The sequence below is a fragment of the Nomia melanderi genome, chromosome 2, assembly GCF_051020985.1.
Source record: "Nomia melanderi isolate GNS246 chromosome 2, iyNomMela1, whole genome shotgun sequence".
Classification (NCBI taxonomy): domain Eukaryota; kingdom Metazoa; phylum Arthropoda; class Insecta; order Hymenoptera; family Halictidae; genus Nomia; species Nomia melanderi.
In genome coordinates this window covers 11,635,867-11,659,600 of record NC_135000.1, presented here as the reverse complement: position 1 = coordinate 11,659,600, position 23,734 = coordinate 11,635,867, and the positions used below count along the sequence as shown (strand labels likewise).

The 23,734-nt window shown below is 32.1% G+C and overlaps 1 protein-coding gene across 3 annotated transcripts in view; it reads right to left on the bottom strand.

Annotated features, from left to right (window-relative positions):
- Invadolysin (leishmanolysin-like peptidase, invadolysin) overlaps positions 1-23,734 on the bottom strand; it is a 379,264-nt gene that overhangs the window by 16,080 nt on the left and 339,450 nt on the right. For all 3 annotated transcript variants that reach the window (XM_076364967.1, XM_076364966.1, XM_076364965.1), the window contains 3 exons: positions 9,925-10,007; positions 3,273-3,384; positions 1,191-1,372 (listed from right to left, as the gene is read on the bottom strand). In XM_076364967.1, the coding sequence (XP_076221082.1) occupies positions 1,191-1,372; positions 3,273-3,384; positions 9,925-9,962 (332 nt within the window). In that variant the 5' untranslated portion in view covers positions 9,963-10,007. The remainder of the gene's footprint in view (positions 1-1,190; positions 1,373-3,272; positions 3,385-9,924; positions 10,008-23,734) is intronic.

Genomic DNA, 23,734 nt, shown 5'->3' with positions numbered 1-23,734 from the left:
GAAAATAATCGTATAATATTCTAGGTGGACCCATTTTAAAGGTAAAGTGAGAAATTTTACTGAGAAATGTTTATACGTATATTATATAACAGATGGAAGCGTAAACATATTTTTTCGTTTCGAAAATTCTTCAAATTGAAACACTTCAACAGTCGAACAAAAAACGTCTTTTTATTATTTTGGTGATCCGTTAATTTCTCGTTATATGGAGTTCCTTACAATCAGCTCGTCTAACTAATTTTGCTATCAATAGTGTGCAAGAGAAAGGAAGAAATATTCATTGTAAGTATAAGTTTAGGTACTTACGTGTTATACAGACTACCATTGTTTTCAAGAAATAAAATTTTAATAATAGTGGTAATAATGATGATAATAATAAAACATTAATAATTGTTATAATATGAAATAAATACTAGCCCAGACCTAACCCAAATGACTGACCAACGCGACCATAAATTAGGAAACAAAAGTAGTCCGTATAATGCGTAAGTATTCAAGCTTACTTTGGAGGCGAAGTATTAATACCTTGCCCTATAATTTATTTCTTAACGATGATCCATACAGCTACTTTATCGTTAAGAATATACGTATATTCTTAATAATCCTCTTAATAATTCTCTATATAATAAAGTCTACGTTTAGTCAAAAGGTTAACGATTGATAACAAAAAGGTAATATTTAATTTATATTTAAAAAAAATAAATAACATTCAGATTTATCAAGTTCAGTTTAAAATTTTCGTCACAAGTCTGACACGATATTATAGACTAAGGGGTAAATTAAATACTAATAAAATAGTTGTTCATCTTGAGCCGCGCTTAATTGTTTTTTATTAAATTAATTTAGGTATTAAGTTTCACCACGGATCTCAATTAATTTGCTGAGAAATCTCAGTCATAGTAAATTCACAGTGTTCCGGCAGAATTTAATTAAAAATCCATATAGATATATACAAAATATCACACTTTTTCAAATTTATTTTAGTTGTATTATATTATTGTAGTTGTAGGAAGAAAAGTGAAAAGTCCCACAAGAAATGAATAAATAACCGTTTAAATCCTAGTTATAATAGTTATCCATCCGATTTCTTCAAGTTATTGTTATATATTTATATTCATTTTTTTTCATGAATTGGGTAAAACAAGTAGGTTATTAAAAGTTCACAGAATAGATGAAGTAAGTAGAGTTACCGATCTAATGCTGCTTCTTGTTGGCAGTGCGCAGCATAGGCTACGGTTAATCCTTTATGGCATCTCTCGGTTTGCATTGCGGAAACATAGAAGACAAAATCAGCACCATCGATTCCTCTACCAGCTTTGCTTCCTTCTGCTATTCCGCAATTATGACCAGTTGCGTTACATGTTCGACAGACCTAAATATTTAATAAACACACGGTGTATTAAATTCTTACTTCATAAATACGGGATCCGTCTTATAAAAGTAGAGTATATACAACGATTTGCTACTCCTGAAAATGTGAACAATTTTAACAATCTCATATCCCTCTTTTATAAACTTGTAAATATTAAAAAATTGTTTGATGTTACAATTATCTTTATTGTACTTGACGATGTAACTCTAGAATTTTAACGAAACAGTGAAACAATTTTAAACAATATTGAATATAAATCAGAACTATAACCATTAATGTTTGAAGTATTTACTTGTAAACTTTTAATTAATATTTACGATCACTATTTGTACATGTTTTTTTATAATAACTTTGCAATTAATTTTATTCTATAATCTTATACACTATTTACTGATTCAAGCTTTCCATATATAGTAAATAGAACACTGACTATTCGAACTAATTAAAACAATAATCTCTCTGGATAAACGATTTTTCATATATTATAATTGGCATGTTTCTTTTTGTATGCATTCAACAATACTTATCTCATCTCGTATCACAGTCATGCTGTTTTAAATGGTTGTTCATTAAACTGTGTAATCTGCGTAATACTAACAATATGGTAATATTTCTTTCGAACCAAAATTCCGTGGCAACTAAATAAATTCATTTTAATATGGTTACTAAATTATCTACACAAATCCAGTCAAACTATAACATATCTAAATGTAATGCTATATTTAATCTGGTTACGTATGTATCATTCAAAATGGCTAAGGTAACATTTGTGTTTGATTGTAAACGTTCACAGACATTTTTTAAAAAATGATAACTTCTTAGGTATATAATATTTGAAATTGAAAATGCTTTAATATTTGTAAGAAGTATTGAAAAGTTATATTTTTAAATAAAAAATTATAATTTTTTATGGATGCTATTTTTATTCATTGATAGTTGCCCTCAGCAGTTAATATTTATTCTAATGAAGTTTAAATGTATTCATATGCTTAGAATTACAGCAATTTTTGTTTATCCATTACGAGGGAGGTGAAACTTTACTAAACTTACACATTAACTTAATAATAGATATAGTAAAGGCGTGCGGAATGCTTCATAATATTTTTAGAATGAAGATAGGTACAGAAAAGTGGATTTTTTCACTTGCCAGGGCTTATTAGATGACAATTCAGAAGAAAATACTATTTCTCCTCATAAAGTATATGGCAAAAAGGAAGACATGTTGCCCTGGCAACCGTTTCGGCAAATTGCACAACACAGACGTGTGGTAATGGGCGGGGCTCCTATTCCGATCACTCGGACTCGTATTTCTTTCATTAGCATTCTTGTGTGAAACGCATGATAGATGTACCAAAATGTTGAGTTTGTAATATTGTTGTAAGCATATATAATACAATAAACATTATACAATTAAGATAAGTTTAACTGAATATAACACATTTTTATATAAAATTGTTAACCCTTCTTTTTAAGATCAGGATGAATTGTGCGAGAATCTTGTTACATCCTTTTCCATCAATCGAAAAATGTAGAATCAAGATGTGTGGCGGTGGCGTCATATGTTTTTGAAATACCATTTACATTTAAAAATTAATTAAACAGATATTCAAATATAATTGATTTTAAACGAGTATTTAGGAAGGCATTTATGGTGATAATTTGATTGTAAAATATATTTTTGTTATTAATTATTGATACTGGAATAGATGTATGAATGAATAGTCATGTGACACGTAATACCTTATACAAAACCTATTTTGTATTGGATAAATATTTATCCAAGTTGTAATTTTTAGTTACCCCAATTATATTATACTCACTACTGATAGTAAACTTCGAAAAATAGTATTCTCCCTAATGAATATCTTGTTGTTATATAAAATAACGAATTTTTTCTTACGTCGAGATGATGTTCGGGGACGACTACTTCACCGCACATGGTGATTGGACGGCAGGTATCTATACAGTGTGTATGATGGTCTTTAACGAAGACTTGGCTACTTTCACATTTCCTAAAACAAAAACAGTTAATACACAATTACCTAGTTGCAAAATTCTTCAAAATAATAAAATAATAACATTAACAGCAATAACCAATATTAAACTTAAAATACGTATCTATCACGAAAATTTATTCGGAATGTATAAAAACATATTCGCAATTTTCCTCAAAACTTCACATGCTTATGTTCAGGTTACAAGTTCAAAGTGTTACAGGTTCTGTCAGGATATTATTCGGAAAGGTCAGAAAACGCAGTTGTATAAAATAACGTAGTGACTGATACATCGTGTTGCACAGATCGTTCGACTAAAAATCAACTACTATTGCGGGTTGTTTGCGAAATGAGCCCCATGACGACAGAGGGGCAAGGGGGATCTCTTGTTAAGAGTTTTGTTTATGGATTTTATTTGTTACAAAGGTATAGCAAATTAGTACTGCAAATGAGATGAGAAAAGATGAAAGTTGACCAATGAGTATATACGTATAACAGCACACCTGCAAACAAACGCGTATGTATTTTTACAATCTTTGTAAGTATTATATGTCAACCCTAATAAATTCTCGATAGTTCCAGTGTTAAGTGGCAGGCATTTAGGATTTGTCAGTCGAGTATCGCAACTCTACTTTTTCGAAGAAAGCCAAAGCGAGCTTGTCCTAAAAATTGTTTACACTGCATTACTGTTGCTCCACAAAGGCTGTGAGTTTAGTGTGTGACAAATCCTGATATTCTCAATGGCCCGTTTAAGGGATACATATGTTTCCCTTCTTTTCTAACAATTTTTTGTTAATTCTCAAATAGTATATTTTTCATTTCTTCTCTGAATCCTACAGTCAAGCTGTCGAAGAATAATTTGGAATGCAAGAATACGAAGAATGAATATGATAATTTTTCAAAGATATGTATTAGATTTTACTTCTTATATTCTTCTACTTCATTTTACTATTTTTATAAAACACACTTTTTACCAAATACACTGTGGAACAAATTTTGACCTATGTTAGTTTTTGCAATAGCCACTATGTAATTCTTATAGAGTTCCTTACCCTAAATACGTATCCGAAAACCAAATTGCTGGGTCAGGTCCAGTTTTCGAAAGAACTGAGATTTTGTAAAAACGGTCGAATTTTTCAGAAAACCAAGGGTTACGTGAAAACTAAAAGCGATAGGCAATATATTTATATTTAAATATATCTATATTTAAATAACCATAGTTGGTACTCCATGCCTGTACGTGTACACGAAATCTTAACAATTGCCACACTTAACGATATACATTATTATTAAATGGTATTATTATTGATTACTGTAGATACTTTCATAAATATCCCCGAAACCAAAACAATATACACATAGTTGAATGAACATTTGGGACATAATGTGGTATGATTTTTTTTCATATTTGTTAATTATTAACGAAACTACACAGCTTTAAAAAAGGCAACGTCGAAAAAATTAAAAACAAAAATAATCATTTACAATCTTACTGCTTTTATAATTTAAATAATTCCAAGTGGCACTATGTATATGTTTGAATATTATCATATTTCATACCGATATCATAAATATTTTTTTAATTATACGATATTTAACATTTTCGATATTTACCCTCAATTTCAAAAACGAATTTAGTGGAGTTCATTGTTCTGTTTGGTATCACCAGAAAAGGCAAAGCCTAACCTTTAATGAAAAAAAAAAAAAATAGTGGCTGCTAAAAACTCTGAGTGGATCGAGTAGTTCAGGATAAGATGACTGTAAGATAATCTTACGGAAAACGCAGAGCCAGAACCACGCTGACAAGAGGCGGTACTTTGGCAAACAGAGGGAATTGTCGTCGCCCTTTCGGGCATGCCGCACCTCGAGAAATGTATCTCATATCAGCATAACGACAGGCCTAGATGTTGTTCAGCCTTCTTCCTTGGCGGAACCCCTCGCCAAGGGAGCACCGTGCAGCCGACGCCTATACGATGCTTGTGCTTGGAATAACCTCTCCTTCGCCCGTAGGATCATCAGAAGAGTAGACCACCCCTTGCGAGCGCGACTCATTTAGCCGCCCTCTCCGGTAATAGCCGCCGAAACGGAATATTACCGTCCAGGACGTTACCAGCGGGGACCACGAGGAAGCTGAGTCGCATTCTGTCTCTAGCGGGCTTACAGGACAAGCTTTTGTAAGAATTTAGATGACAACAAGTCGTCATCCCACCCTCCCGACACACAACTTCCATGAGGTTGTTATGCCCGCGACTCTGGCTAAACAGTCAAGAGCACTCTTTCTTCGTCACTGCGGGACGAAGAAATCAGACGGCCAATAACAGAGATATGCCGAAACTGTACCACCATTACTATCGGACCGACCGCCGCGAGTGGACGTCTCCCCTTGCCCCTCTATGCTTTGAAACCAAGAGTCGACGGCCGTAACGTGAGAGGCGAATATATAGTATCTTTATGTTTTTCAAATAATAGAAATATAAGATCACGAATTAAAAGAATGAACCATTTTATAGATTTCATTCAACTGAACAGTCTAAAGGAAGATTATGTTTTATTACTTACAACTCCAATAGCTAAGAAATGTTACATATTATAATAATAATAATATAAACCGCTTGTAATCACGAGCTAACGATTCCAAAGTGCCTTAAAGAGTGAGATAACCGAGTTTCACCTATACCAAATTACATTAAGTTATTGGACGGCTAGATACATACAGAAATATAATTGAATAATTGTGAAAGAGATTTTGACCACAAAATTACTAAATATACTTTCCGTTAATAATAAATGCGTACGTTTTACAAACGTCAAGAAATATCTTGCAATAACGAATTCAATAAGAAGAATAGTCGAAATAAATGTAAGTAATATTGATTAGAATAAATAATTATCCAGATATAATACATTGTCGATCTATTACCTTTAGTTTTGGTGGTGGGGTAATTGCAATTATTATTATTAATATTTAGCGTAATATTAATTTTTTAATCATAGATCAATTACTTTTTTAGTGCATCTGTCTGTATATAAAAGTTACACTGTGTTCCGTTTATTTTAACAAAGTCACTCCCGCTTCAATAGACTTGCTCCCTTATTCAAAAATTCCGTTTTGGAAACTCTAATTATCCTGCATTATTCATGTAACAATAATTCCTTAAGTTTTTATGTTGTGTAATTTCACTATTGAATTTCTCGTGTTTTGATTTTACGTTGGCATTTTTGCGATTCTTGATATCCATGTTGCAATCACTTACGTAAGTACATATGTTGTTGCGACATGATTAACAAGTTATGGGCCATTACGGCCGCCGATGACCGAAGCCTCTGAATTGTTTGAAAACAATACGTAAGACGGTTGATATTAAATGAAAATATCAATAAATGTGTTAGTACTTTCGATGACTTTGAAAAATATTTTCAAAGACGGCACTTCGAACAATTTTTCCTATACATGTAATACCTGGTCTCTTTTAGTTTTCGTGATATTCACAAAAATATATAGAAAAGTTACTTATAATAACTATTTTCCTAATTATTTGGCCATTAAAATTTCACATCAAGCTGAAATTTTTCATCCATACCATCATGTATTGATGTTGTTTCTTACAATATACACACAGAAGTTTCACACTAATCATAGAGATTGGTATTAGCGGGACTCATTTTTCCAATCTGATAGGATTATTGGCTCCGCACTTCCCCGTTCACCATCTTCCTGGAAAAACAAGTCCCACTGATGCCAATCTCTACTATCTGAATGAAACTCAGTTTTCCATATTATACGGAACAACTTCAATAAGTAAAGAAAAACATATGATACGATATATGTTTTTATGTAGAATGGAAAACTAAAAGAGATCAGCTATTGTAAGTACATATAGGAAAGACTTGTTCAGAATGACGTTCTTAAGAACACATGTATAGAAAATAAAACCGAAAGTATTTCACCGAGCGGAAGATGGCATTGTGACTACCGAACAACCAATCTGAATTCGTAACATGGGCTGAATAGGTTTGACTGTACCAAAGGACACTTTGAATCTCCGGTGTAGTACTGCGTGTCCACCTGTCACCAAAATCGCAGAGTTCCGAAAAGATATAAGCCGCGCATGATTTGGCAAGCACTGATACTCCCCCTGAGTTTACAATAGTTTACTTTGTTCTCTATTCCATAGTTGGTTTCACCCAACAGTGTATTCTACAACATAACCCTCAATTTAATTCGTACAGTGAACTTTTTTACCACGACACTTCCTGCGACACTGTCGCGTCAATTTCCAAAATTCTATTTTTTCTTAGTTGTGCAGAATAATAAATACTAAGTTTGTATTAGAAGATAGAGTTATTTAAAAATAGAGTAAACATAAAAGACAGAAATCTTAAAATTACTGTATAGTTAGTTGACATGAATAATTAAATATTATGTAAACATTTTATTAAAATCTTTGATTAGAAATATCATTTTCATAGTCATAGTTCTATTACCTTAAAATCATAACAAAAGCAATTGAAAAAAAGTGCTTTAATTATAACGTTAAATTATAACGTTAAGTATCTATCTGCTTACTCTGGGGGTTTAAAATACATTGTCCAAGGGGAAAAATACTGAGGAAAACGATCAACAGCTCTCATGTCAATTGCGATAACTTGATAAAAAATATTTCTTATAAAAATATGTCAGATAACATTTGTTTCATCAGCTGTGAATTGTTTTGTACTTTACTTTTAGAACAATATTACTGAGAGTTGTTAATATCAGTATTATAGGAAGGTTGGGGTTGTTGGTAAATATTTAATGTAAAAATCACTCAAAGCTGTGAAGAAAGAATAAATTTATACAGTGCACATTTGATAATTGCAACACTGGGGACCTTTTCATAATTGCACCATCGTCATTCTCATCTTATCCCCACCAGGTTCTTTTTTAACACACCATAGCGCTCAACGACCGGTCGCGGTTGAAGAGTGTAACATGACCCGACTATATTCGAGCTCGACGATTTCAATGTCTCTTTCAGAAAAACATAACAAACATGATGGCGAAAGTTTCATTTATCAGGAGTAAAAAATAAAGATGTTTGATTTCTGAGTTAGAAGTCTAGAAGATATTACAATTATCAAATGTTCACTGTAAAAGTGGGCATCGACGCGACGTCGTTGTTCGCCTCTTCCAAGCGTAGCGGCGGCGTAAGGTTTAACCCTTTGCACTGTAAAGGTGACTCTCAGTGATCATTTGATTTAATATATCAAAATTACAAAGCCTTACACACAATATTAAACTCTGTATAATTAATAAATACGTGAAATATAGAAACAATAACTTTGTTTTTTAAGTTATGTGTGTTCTATCGTTCAGTTCATCTAAAAAAATATCGTCTGTAACTCATTAGAAACTATTGAATACTTCTGGTCAAAGACTTCCGAGTGCAAACGGTTAAAAGTGCATAGAGGTAAGGAGACTATTCCACTCACGATGCTTGGGCCGCCTTAGTTTTCAACGCATAGTCATCATTGGTGCGCAGCGATAACACAGGACGGAACTGAGATGTAATACGGCGAAGTCAGACGGAACTATAGAGAATTTTTTTCTATCGTTTTATATACTTTATGTAAGACAGGATTTTATGGGATGAATAATAAAATTATGTAAATTTGGTTTAAATGTTACTCCTTTAATCTGCCGTTCCTCGCTTGAAGATTGCAGAAAAAATGCCTTGAGAAGAGCGTTGTTTAGCCAGAGGACCCACTATGTCATTTAAGTCCAGTGTTACAATGATATGATATGTATTTTTCATCAGTTTATGATAACTGATTTCACTAAATCGTGCTGTAAGGAAGACGGTTTCTGAAAGGAATGCGGGCTTGAAAAGTCATTCATACATCCGTCCCATCATTTATGCGAAGTAACCATTGCACATGGATTCGTTTTATGCGAATGAAAATTATGTAAGATTGTTAGCGTAAAAGAAAACAAAACATATTTAGATAGAAACATTAGTATAAGTTTTAGAAAAATAATAAAGGCATATCAGAAAACAAAAGTATATTTTATTCGATGTCACTATATTGAAATCGTACAAATTGATATCGCGTGTAAACAGTAACGGTGTTAATAATTATAGTGTTATAATATGCCCTGTAAACAAGAAACTGGTAAAATGAATACTGCGTAAATGGAAGGGTGAGTATACTAATTCAGTTGCGTCATGTGAAGCACACAGTGACTCTTCTATGCCTTCCCACATGCCGTTTTCCCTGCAGCAGACCCTAATAAGTATAATTTTGGTCTGCGGATAATTACGGTTTCTCATTCTTGAGCAACAATTGAATTGATCAGTTCGAAATAAATGACAATTGATGTCATATTAAAACAAGAAAATATTTGCTCTGTGGTGGTCGATATTTCTCCGAGGGCCTGGTAACGAACGGATTAAGATTCTGTTACGGTACAACAATTATAATTCCTATTTTGTCATATAGCTTGAATGTGACGAGAATATAAATGTGATTATACGTGTAGAGAATGAAACTTTACAAAAAGTTAATGTTATATACTACCTGCTCAATCTAATAGTGTTCTTCGTTTCACGGACCATAAGTGCTCGTTCCCAGAAATGAACAGCTTCTGGTAGAATAGTATTCTGAAATAAAACAAACGATAAAATATAAGCTTGGACGACTTTAGTCATTTCATTAATTAATTGATAAAAATGACACAATTTCAAATTTGCCATTTTTAAATTGTTGATACATAAATAATTATTCTTAATAATTTATGATATTAAATACTTATATTATAGTACTTCTATTTTAGTTCAGTATCTTATTATATTATCTATGGTAAAAAGATTCAAACCAAACGCAAAGGAACAAGCAAGAAATATCGAAATTTGTTATGTATAAACTTTATTACAACGGTACAAATATGAAAGCCTCGTATCATTATATAGGTCTATGGTAGAGTAAAAGCAACAAAAATAATTGACAGGTAATAAGTAAATACTTAGAAATATATATGGAACAAACCGATGTTCTTGAAAAAAGTAAGTAACATTATGAGTTTACAAAGACAGTAATGTGTTTTTCTTTCAAAATTTAGGCAAATTTAGAACTATCTTTAAAATTTGAATACTTTGTTTGGAAAATAATTAATAAAAAGATTAATGAAGGTAGTCCGAATTTAAAAATAAAGTACCCGCAATTATACATGGTATGGAGCTATATGACAGCTCAACGTATTGAGCAAATACTTTCCATTTAAAAATATTACAATTCATTTAAATATTATTTAACTGATGGGACATACACTTGTACATTAAAAAATTGTTTAATACAAATTCTGGATCAGTGCTCCAAGGATTCGGATAACTTTTTCTTCAGCACGATCATGTAAGTTACCATAAGATTAAATAATTTGAGAACTACTTACAGCAAAAAGATGTATGAACTATATACAGAATTTCCAAAAATACTGAAAAATAAATAAGGATGTTTATAAACTATTAGCTTATCCTGAAAACAAATTTCACTGTCCTACTGTATACGGCAGTGCTCGGTTAAATTTTAAAACTCCGGGGCCTAGAATTAAAATTCTCGCGAGCAGGGTAGCGTTCTTCTATCAAAAATTGACTCGACCACAGCTTGACAAAGTCGGAGAATGAGTATAATGAGTAGAAAAGAGATATATATATATATATATAGAAACAGAAATCTGGAAAAATATAGATATATTCATAAAATGATTAACCACTTTCAATACTTTATGGATTTAGAAAAAGGGCATGTAATTAGGTTATTAAACCATTATAACAAGCTTTTGGAACTGGCTTAACTAGAAATGGAATAAAAAAGATTACGCTTACTGATCACTTATATGAATATTTGTGAGGATATGAAATAAAGGGACTGGGATTGGTCCACTCATTGAATTACTAGAAGATATCAAAATATGTATATGTGAAAAATTAATAATACAAAGATGTCAAATTCCTTTACAATATCTTTTGTCGGTAACTCTTGGATGCTGGAATCTCATTCTCCGTTGTATTGGCAACGTAGAGTATGACACTACAGTATGAAAATGCTTGCAAAGTTTGATGTCCTAACTTTCGAATCTCTAAAGGTCTATCTCGTTAACATTGTTTGGAGAAACTTCCGATAATCTAACAAATGGGGCATGGCGAGAGACCGGATTTTGCAAGTAGTTTCATTTTGCATAAAAACAGTGTTTGCGAGGAGGATGCTTGGCAATGCTAAGAGCTAAAATGCACAATTTTGCAAAAAAGTGTTTTACCATTTCAGTGTCACTGCTTATAATTTTTGCATCGCGAAAATGTGTACGAGAAGAATTTGTAGAAGATTTAAAGCTAAAATGCAAAATTCTTCAGAAAATTGTTTTATCATTGTAGTGTCACTCTTTACCTACATTGCCCACACAACATACAATAAAATCAGAATAGTATTCAATATTTTTTCGTTATTAATTTAAGGTATATACATATTTTATGTCTTCTAATAACAGCATAAAAGGATCTACCCCAGTTCATTTTATTTTATAACGCCATTAATATTCACATGAATGGTCAATGTATCCTTCCTTATCCCACCTCTACTTAATCACGTCTGCAAACTTCGCCAGGACGATTCGATATTCTAAGTATGCGCGCAGTTTTCCGAATCCACAAAATTTTCTGAATGATTAACAGTTTTATGAATGTACCCGCATTTTCCAATATTTATATATTCTCTCAAACATTCAATATGTAATTCTGTTCGAAGAGCTACATGTTTTTATATTAACGATATCAGCATGTTTTTGCCCCGTTTATAATCGGGGCATACTTCTAACCAATATTTTCCTTCTGCATGTTTTATCAAACCTATTAATAAATAGAAGTTAAATATAAATATTGGAATAATTTGTGGCGATTGAAAAGTAAACGTGTGGGCGGAGAGGGGCTCTGCAATTGCCCTTGCATTACCACCCCGTGAAAAAACTAACCCCACTCATACCACGAATCAATTTTTAATACCGTTAGTATATAATATTTGTTAATGATATATATTGGAAGCAGGTTATTTATGTGAAATAATAATACAAAGGGCTTAGTGAAAAAGGAAAGGTAACTTATATATTTATAAATATTTAGAAAATGCTGACAGAAATACACCAGGACTTTCTATGTCCTGTTCCACCGACTGTTCACCGTCGAACTGCTAGAAAGAAAGCAGCCTTCAATACTTATATTCTAAAAAATACAATGGTCAACATCTTCAGGAACGCTTGATGCTCAGGACGGACTTCGAAGTCCTGGGTCTTTTCCTGGTCGCTTTATTGCGGATATAAAGGCGACACCCTGATCATTTTGTATGCAGAGTTATCTATGCGTAACTGTTTTACTTCGACAATATTGAAACTATTTTGGTGTATATCTGTATCGTACTAAGTATCCATGACCCTCCCTGTAATCGTCCCTTTTTGAATTCCCTGCGGCCAAGTTTGCGCTCATCGATTTCCACTATTGTACCTGGACCACTAATTAACCTCTCGGTAATTATTTACAACACTGATTCTTCACCGATTTGGATGAGCTTGAAATATGTTGTCCAAGTCATCACTCTGAATAACTTTTTCCTATATGTGTGACCGCCGCTCGGTCTTAGTTTTCTAGATATTCGTAAAATATATCTGTGCATGAGGAGCTTCCGTACTTATTTACGAAAACAGTAACGCTCGTTTGAGATTGATCCTGACATATATTGTTAAGGTCCTTGTTCTGTATACGTAGGACTTTAAATTGTTTAGAAATAAATGTTAGTTCAAAAGTTATGAAGCCTTAAAGTTTGACATTGCGCTAGAAGTCTTCATTTTCATTTTCTGAGGTTGTGTTCCTTTTAATATGTGTACTTGAACTTTATTTAGATAATACAGATTGGTATTAGTGGGGCTAATTTTTTCAGGTTGTGGGTACAAGTTCCGTCCCCTTCCTCTAGAGAAAATAACTCCACTAAAACCAATCTCTGTTAATTAAACGAAATTTGAGATTACGAAAGGCGAAAATTTTTAGTGCAATGCGAAACTTTAATGCTTCATAACTTTTGTACCAATACTCACTATCAAAATGTTTATAAATGTTTATAAATAAGTACGAAAGATCTCCATTCTCGGATATATTTTTGTGAATATCTAGAAAATTAAGGCAGAGTGGTGGTAACATGTATTGGAAGAAGTTATTCAGAATCCAGTCGCCCATAACATATTTCAAGGTCATCCAAATCGGTGAGGAATCAGTGCTGTAAGTAATTACCAGTGTCTCTTTGATATCATATCTCTCTACCATACACTGTACAAAATAATTATATGGGACAAAGTATTTTTAAATTAAAATACAAGAAATACAATTCTTTGTTTTGTTTTTATCAGTTTCATAACACTTATGATTGCAGGTAAAACGACTGTACTATTAAATTTTTGGTTCCTATTTATTATTATTATTATGCTATTACTGCAGCTTTGATTTTTTATTTAAAAGTGCATTTAGAAATGTGAAATAAGTGTAACGTACAAGTAAATAAAACTGAAATCTTTACATTGTGAGAACAATTGAAGTTGTTCAATTTATTTTCACTTCATCTATAATCATTTCACGCAGGTTGTCATTTAGGAATTTATCGCGAATGTTATTAATCGTCGGTAAAACAGTTTCTTAAAAAATAATCAAATATAATGAAAATATATGTTATATGAAATAAGTTCATTATTTATTACATTAATAGATGATCAGTAATGTTCTAATAAGATTAACTTGTTACATTTGACTATTTCTATAGAAGTTGTACTCATCGATGATTAGCAATACGTATACATTCACACATAAATTTAAATAAAACAACAACCAGCAGTTCAATTGCATTTAAATTATAACATTTAACAGCACTTGTATTATTTTGCAGGTAAACAAGTATGTTGCGTTACGATACCTGCGAACGTATTGCATAGTCGGTAAGTTAGTTTCCTAAGTGTTACTTCAGCGACGTATTCTGTAGTCGATAACTGAGTTTTCTATGTTCCGAATAAAATGTATCGATGTATAAAAGCCGAGCGGGCTCATACACTGGCCGCCTCGCATGAATGGCGCACTGCATACGGCAGCCCTAACAATGCACCCCCCACTCGCAGTGGGGTATTTGTCCGATTTGAACAACCAAAATTAAAAACAGGTTTGTATAAACATTTTACAACAAAATATGGGGATGTAATATAATAATATGCAGTTATGTAGCATGTAACAATACATTTATTAATATTAATTATATATAATTTCATATATTTATATAAAAAATTATATATCCATTTATGATATATTACACGATGTAATATACAATAATATAATATATAATACATAACAATACATTATAAATAATATATAATTGTTTAATTTATTGATTTTCTATCAATTTTCTATATTAGTGAGCAAAATTGAAAGATCAGAAAATTCCCGTTAAAATATTGTTGAAATTGAAAGCGATATAAATTTATAAGAAAAGCATGTGTTTCGAAGTATTAAGTTTTATGACTTGAGTAAGTCGCCATCTGAAACACTGCAAATCACGACACACGGAGCGTTGCGGTAAACAAAATGCTCAAGAACAAAAAGGAGGACATATACCCACCTTTTTAGTTTTGGATTGGACAAAAACATTTGGATCTATGACAAAAACATTCCCGAAGTGGTGCAACTGTCAGAAATATCGAAGATGTATTATTTATGTTAAAATGTGGATATTTACATAAAAATTCATGACAAAAAGGTAATGAACTATTAAAGGCATAGTATATACTTATTTGAAAAACTTTGATGATGAAGTAAAATTCGTACAACATTTCCAGAACACATGAAAAGTGCTGCGAGGAATTTCAAGAGTAAAATGCGTAGTCGAAAAATACCGAACTTTCGGGATAGCTCAGCACTTTTCGAGTGGTCGAAGGATAAAAAAATTAATAGGACATTGTTCCTCACATATTTAGTTATTTCAAACAGCAAAAAATTTGCTAGGGCAGATACCCCGCTGTGCGTCGGTACGGCACATCGAGGTTGCACTAGTTGTCGCATACAGCTGAATTTTTATATTTGTATACTGATATAAATCGAGAGCAAGATTAAAGGATCAGAAAATTTTTGTAGAAAAATTGGCGAAGTTTAAAATGGTATAACTTTATGAAAAAAGATGTCATCCTAGACTCATTTTAAAACGCCAAGCTTCTACTTTTAGAATCCATATTCATGATTTTTCTTAACACTTTTTTCATTATGTGACATGTGTGAAAGTAAATAAAATATTTAGTTTAAAAAACTTACTAATTTCAAATTTCTGTAGGCACACTGAAAAATTTATTTCGAAAATAGGTATGCCATGGACTTGAAGCACAGTTTCCCTTCTCTATGACCCCCTAAAACGTTATGTAGAATTTTTTTCACTGCTTCATTGAACTTTAAATGAAAAGTGTGCTTGTGACAATAGAGTAATCCAAGGCACAGCAAGACAAAGTTGTATAGTCGGATCTGTACTTACCGTACGTACAGTCTGTATGTTTTGTGTGTATTGTAGCATGCGTATGGTGTGATGTGTAGTGTATACGTTAAATAAAAATTATCTTACAATAATATTTCAACATCGCATACAACAATATTCTTATTTTATTTCTTCAAATATAAAACTATAAAAGAAATTCTATTTTGATACGTTGGTCGTTCATGAAAATCTATGGGGTATATTCTTCAGGTTGGAGAAATTAATACTTTGCAGACGAGAGACTGTAATTTCAATCCAGAACAAAATAAACGTTGGAAACGGTAAACCTTATTTTTAAAAATGTGACAAATTAATTTACATGTAATTAGCGAATCTTTTATTTAAAAAATTTAGTTTCTTCAAATCAATAACATTCATAAATCATTAAGTTGACTTACATGTGCAATAATTGGATTTGTACGCTAAAAGTCCAGAAACATGGAGAATAATGCCCGTCTGCAAGGTGTTAAATAAGGTAGGCAAGACTCTACTAGAACGCGTCGAAATTGTGAGTGTTTCGTAACGATAAGGTTTTATAGCCGTACTGTTCCATGAGTCAGCGGTAGCAATCGACGGTACATAATCAGTTTGTCTGCAAAAATATTTAAGATATTTAAAAACTTTCATCAAAACGCATAAATTTAAAAAGATGCAGACGTGTTAAGTGATGAAACCGTATAATAAATATGGTGGAATTGAGACTATCTATACGACCCAGAGTCATTACCCCACTATAAAATATAGGTATTCGGTTAGTTTAAGTTTGATCTAACGGCTTCTGATAATTGCTAACGTAATCAGATTCAATGAAACTTATTCCTTTGGAATTACTATGATAATATTTTCGTAGCTTCGAAATAATACAAGCCTAGCAATGCCTATATTACTGAAAGGAATTGATCAATGTGCAGACAATTCAAATCACAAAAGGAGTACAACATTTTAATCATTTATAAGTGTTAGTCAAAAAATTCACTTAGTTGTATTAATCTATATACATAGATCGGTACCTGAGAGTTATCTCGAAATAATTAATAACCTTGTATTCTCTGAAATCATCACAAGTTTATAAATTCTCAAAAATTATACGAATATATTTTTGGAATGGTTCTTCTAATTAGAAACGAAATTTGAATTATCGTGCGACATTTTGGTTTTTTACTCTTTCTTGTAACAAATATAGGGCAAATTACATTCTTACTGTGAACATGTATTGCATCCAAGTAATAATAAGAAATTTGATTGCTTTTACCACCGGAAAACATCAAGATAGTGAACGACTCATAAAATGTTGATAAGACAACACAAATTACCAATATTGCGATAAAGGTGAATAGTGTCCCACCCGTGCAGTGATAAACGGCAACCCATAACCCGTCGAGATGTGTAAGGACGCAGTTCTGTTTAACAAGTTAGATGCCATAAGGGTCACCGGTGACCCGAACCAAATCGAATTACTACAATTCATTCAATTAAATAATGATTATTTGAAAACTTTTCTATATTACAAGTAACACTACCTAATGCAGTGACATTCAACAAGATAAACCTGCAACAATAATAACGCAATTCAAGTATATAATTTGATATTCCATTATTTTCACTTTGTATATCTTTCTTGGCAAAATCGTGTGGCACTCAACGTATCAAAGGGAGGACAAAATAACGCGAAGAGGAGGAAGGGAGTGGAATAAAACTAATGAGAATAAAAAGCTGGTAAAATGGATGATGCATGGACATGTTCATGTTAACACATAAGAAACCTGTGTAAACATAAATACTCTATCATTCTTTTATCGAATAAAAGTCATACAATTAAATTTCTTACAAAAGGTTCTTCGTTTTATATCAATCTATTTCTGTAAACAGTTATATTATATGAATTTGTTAGTAGACGTTAACGCAAGAATTTTTTAAATTATTAACATTAACAGTTAAAAGAACCTGTTAACGTGTGCTCACGTGTTGCTCACTGGTTAAATGTTAACAGCCGACTAAGTTGAAGAGTTATAATTAAGAAACAAGAAAGCAGACACGTTAAATGTCCAAATATTTTTACAATATAATAAAAATATTGTAATAGTATAGGTTCTGTGTGTTTATTTGAGTGTATGGATTTCACGTACCTATGCATGTGTGAGAAGACAGTGGTATTTAGAAGAAAGTACTAACTTATTACACATAACAAATTATTACAAATTTAATTTTCAACATACTGTTTGTTCTGCGACTAATTAAAATTATTTAATTTCCATTAGGAAATTAACATTTTTGTCAACTAGAATCTATAGAATACTTTTCAGCACCTCTAATATATGAAATAAGCAGGCCAGGAGAACGGAAAGTCTCTTTAACTTGCGACCTAACAAAGTAAGAAAAAGGAATTCAAAAGGAATTAGCGAGCAACGGGGGTTAAATAAACGTAGTATTTCACAAAATTCAGGTGGCAGGTAAGTGGTTAAAATGACACGGCGTGGAGGAAACGGAAAACTTAAGAAATTTTACGTAGTACTTTAAGCTAAGCGGCGAAAACAATAAAACAAGCTTAAAGATCAACGGAAGGAGGAACAGTTATTATTTCAACGTTGCAGTACCATTAAGTAAGGACAGGAATTTCTGAGAATATGCGGGAAAATTGAACTTTATAAGACTGATGATTTCCACTTTGTAGGGATATTAGGTAGAAAGCAAGGATTGAAGAAAGTTAAAGAAGGGAATGCCAAAGGGAAATACTGGATAATGCCAACCAGTGGCATGTACTGTATAGAGAAGAACATGGGGGGGGGGGGGGGGGGGGTAATTACGCCAGTTGAGGGAGAATGTGCGATATAAGTAGAGAAAGAGAGAGCGTAGACCAAGCCCAAAGAAATCTAAAAATACAATTTGCAGATGGTACAAAGAAATTAAACATGAATATATAAGAATTAGTGAAAAGTGAGGATGGGGAAAGGATAATAGTTTGGAGAAATATAAATGCGAGGATAAGCACGAAAGGGAAGTTGTGGATAAGTGATAATGGGGCAAAAACTGAAGCAAAGAAAGGTCAAAAACAGAAAAATGAACATAGACGGCGAAAAGTTGATACTACTAATGGAAAACAAAGGAGAGCATATATTAATCTTACCATTCGGATTGTATCAAATAATTACAACTACATAGTGTTACGTAGTCTACTAACAAACATAGCGGCTTCCTGATTTCGTGTCAGGTTCGTTCGCAACAACACTTACTCCAAAACAAACGATTTCTCCCATCTAGTTTCTCCCCAATTCCGCATTGGGTTCGTCCACGAAAATTATATCATCCTAGCGGCTCCCCAATTTCGCATTGGGTTCGTCTGTGCGTCTTTCCTAGTGGCTCTTCAGTTTCGCATTGGGTTCGTCCACGAATTCTCACCCTTCTGCAGCTCCGTGATTTCGACTCCATTCCTAGAGGCTCCCTAATTTCGTATTGGGTTCGTCCTCGCTATCTATAATCCTAGGGGCACCCAATTTCGCATTGGGTTCGTCCGTGCACTTTAGTAATAAACCGACTTCAATATTACTAGGGTGTAAACCCTCCACCCGGCCTCTCCTGCTGCTCGCGGCCCTAGCTCGTAACACTATAAATAAAGGAGAAAGCAATTTACCATCTGCTGATATTGTGGGTTGAATTATGCAACTGTGCGTAATTGCTGATGCTGATTGCACTGTATTTTGGGTTTCTTTTTCTCCTTTCTATGGTGGAGTTCTTTCAGATTCCATTTCCAGCTAAACTCCGCTTTGGTTGCTGTTAAAAATGTCTTCTTCTCCGTAGTGTTCAAAAACTCTTTTGAAATATAAAACAAAATTATTTGCTGTTACTTTAATTATTGGTAAATTTTCTGTGCAATTACGCGTTATGAATTTTGTTGTTTTCCTTAAGACTATCCTATATTTATTTCTAAAATTCCATATCCAGTGCGACGATGCGAGAAATCTTTTCAAATTTACTTTCCGATTAGCATGCGATGTCCATTTCCGAATGTCTATGTCATACAGTAACGCTTTTCTGTTTCTTGTTCCTATGAAGTGTGTTCTATTGTCTCCTTCGTAATTTGTTTTAGTTTATCAAAACGAGTGCCATCTGCACTCACTTGCATCTCCCATTTATAAATCTGCGTCAAGATCTTCACCATTTTGTACCTTCTTTTCACTGTTTGAAGTGACAGTCTTTTCTTTTTAACACTTTTTCAAAAATTAATCGTGTCCTTTTTATATTATATAGCTACATTCTCTTGATCAGTTCTTTCTGAATTATTTTCAATTACAGGTAAATTTGTAAATTCTCCTTCATCCAATTAACTTTTTCTTCATCTTCATACACATGTAATGTAAACACCAGATAACAATTCGATTTCTTTTGTATTTACTAATATTTTTCCTTTATCACTATAATCATAGTTTTTAATTAAGATATTTATAATGTTAACGTGATTTATTTCCATGATTATAAATTTGCATTACTATAGCCTAATCACAAATAGTACAACGTTATAAAAAAACAGCAGAAACTGACACTGTATGTAATATATAAAATGACACAACAGAACACAAACGATACAGCATGAAATGTTCGTAGCAGTAATTAATATCCAATGTATTTGGTAGCAATTAATATATACATATATACACACACACACAAATATTTCCACAGAAAGTTAATGTGAGTTTCAACTGGGCGAGTGTTTTCTCGAGTGATTTCGTAAATAAAAGTTCTGGAGCGCTTGCTGGGTTGCTCGAGATTGATCACCATGTTAACAAAATAACTGTTTTTCAAGTGCAAAAATAAAAATTTCAATTTATCCGTATATTGTGTTTTAATTTATACTCTTTCCAAAAAATATATTAACGCTTAAGTAAAAAACGATCGAAAATAAGCTTTTTCAACATATGATTTAAATAAATGGCTTTTTTGAAAAAAAAGATTACAGTATTGAATTTGTTATTAATTAAATACTAATTTCGTTAATTTACACAATTACTCTATCTCTAATAGTTTCCGAGATATTCATCTAAATAGGTTTAACAACCCCAACTTTGAGAGTTGCTTCCACCCCTTCAACGTAGAGGATTGCCGATAAAAAATACGAGTAAAATATTTGTATGAAAACTACATTATACTAAAATTTCATAAAAATCGATGATTTACACTTCGGTATGTTCCCGTGTGACTTATATTCTAAATAATTGTGGCTTACAGAAATATTTAGTGTCGCGGTTCAATTTAAAAGGATTACACAAAATTATTACCTATCTTACTCGGTGCTGACGCACTGATAATGCGGGTGATCGGAAAAATTGCCAGATAGAATTTTACTGGATTGCAAAGTTTATAAGGTAACTTTGATTCAAAAGGGAACTTCAGTCCGATTTCACTGGAATCCACTCTTATGAAATGTGACTGTCGCGATTACACATAAGTTGAACAATTTATGGCTCATGTGACTGGAGCCTTTTCGAATTTTGGAGCGATGAGAGTAAAAATTAACGGGTTTATATACCTTCAAAAAGAGATAGGGATGCCTGCGTGGAGTACTGGTACAGTTACGTTGAGTCATATTAATGCTGCTCTACTTACAATGAAATTCAAAACATAGCTCGGATTATTTAGATAAAGGTTTAGGGAAGGTTACTTGCAGAGCATTTCCTTCTAAAGACTGAAGAAAATCGTATAGAAAATATTCTCTGCGCGCAACAATAACCAGAATGGTGAAATGGTTCTGACGAGTTAGCCTTATTATCACAAATAAGGTTATAATAAATGTCCTTTTCTGATAATTTGTTATTTTAATTAATTTTTAATGTAAGAACTTTCCTATATGACAGAAATGTATTATTTGCAGCAATTATGTTGAACGAAATACCGTTGAAAAAGAAAGAAATAAATATTATTTTTATGCTATTAATGTAAGTTCCGTGGTAAGTGAAGCAATAAAAATAGATTTTATAGTAGGTATATAGAAACTGTGTAGCTTGAAAACGAAACAGTTTAACGGGACAAAATCCAAACTCAGACCTGCTTTATCGACGTCTGCATAGTTAGTTCGATGCCGGTATTAAATGCAAATACCAAGTCTTATTTAAATTTCAGATGCAATTAGATCCATTTACTTTCAGGGGCAACAATTAGTCGATTTACGTGGAAAAGCTAAACCAGAATTCTATCGTGGTGAGAATTTTCTGAATAAATCAACTGTTACTAATGGTGATGCAAAAATTCTGGCCACCCTAACAAGCACTGTTTCTACTTTATATTCTACTGTACCTCCCGTTCTGTTTTACTAAAAAATTTACGATCTTGATAACTAATATTTTATTCATAGAACGAACGCTATTTCTCTTGCTCTAAATTTAGTTGTGATTAATTTTCAAGACATTAACTTATAGCTAGGAGTTCATCGAATTCATTCTACTTATTTAAAAAAAGAAACGTAAAGATTGAGTTACAAAATTCTTCTCTTTCAGAGTTTTAAATTGAATTGTTTCTTTGATTAACAAGACAATTCCATTCTACAACTCCACACCTCTTGTATTAACAGCATACAACTTTTACATAGATCTTGCAGAATTGTAACAATTCACCAAGAAGTATAATATATTAGTAAATCTCGTTGAAAACAGGTTCAATCAAAACAATGTACAGTGAGACCCCTGTATTCGTGGAGGATTAGTCCTGATTTTCCGCGGATATTGAATTCCGGAAGTAATAGCAAATGTCATTATGCATACGAATACATATCATAAAAATGAATAACGTAAAAACTTATATTTCATGAGATTGTGTAAAATGAAATTGTAATTAATAGAGTTACTAGCTTCAATACAACATTATTTTAGTAATTTATAATCATTCGTAACGTTATTAAACATAATAATATACGTAAAATATTAGAACAAAAACAGGTAGATACGTATGGGTACTCACAGAATATAATATAAATTTAGACATTATTGAAAGTAATGTATTTATTATATTTTACTTATATGTGCACTCAATGTTCTTTAAAATATTCATTATATTGCATATAGTGGAAAATAACGAAAATATTGTCAGACCATTATTGATTTTTTAGAAATGTATCAAAACAATTATTTTAATGATCCTAAAATACCGGAGACATATTAGTGACAAATCATGTAACTACATGCAAGTTTTTAGCTGTGACCATCCGCGGATAAATGAAATCGTAAATATTGACTCGGCGGTTGCAAGACTTTACTGTACTTTAATAACAATACTTATCAACTCATGTAACAAAACTGGTTGTACGTTTATACGTCGCACTGAGCATTTGCCTGATCCAGGCGTCCAAAAGTCAATTTTAAAAATTTTACTTAAATCGTATAATTTTTGTTGTTTGAGACAGCTAAATATGTAAGGAATAATGTCCTAATAATTTTGTTGCCTTCGGAGTACTCGAAAAGTGCTGAGTTTTCCCGAAAGTTAGATATTTTTCGACTACGTGTTTTACCCTTGAAATTCCTCGGAGCATTTTCCATATGTTTTAAAAATGTATCAATTTTTCTTCATGTAAGTATGTACAATATCCTAACAGGTAAGTATATATTATGCCTTTAATAATACATTACCTTTTAACCATGAATCTTTATGTAAATATTCAGATTTTAACATACCTAATACATCATCGATACTTCGTACTGCAGGAAATAATAATAGTTCACGTAAAATAATACACATACATTGAATTAAATTTTAAAAGGGAATGGTACATACACGCTTTATTAAGAAGTTTGATTATAATTACTCATCGTCA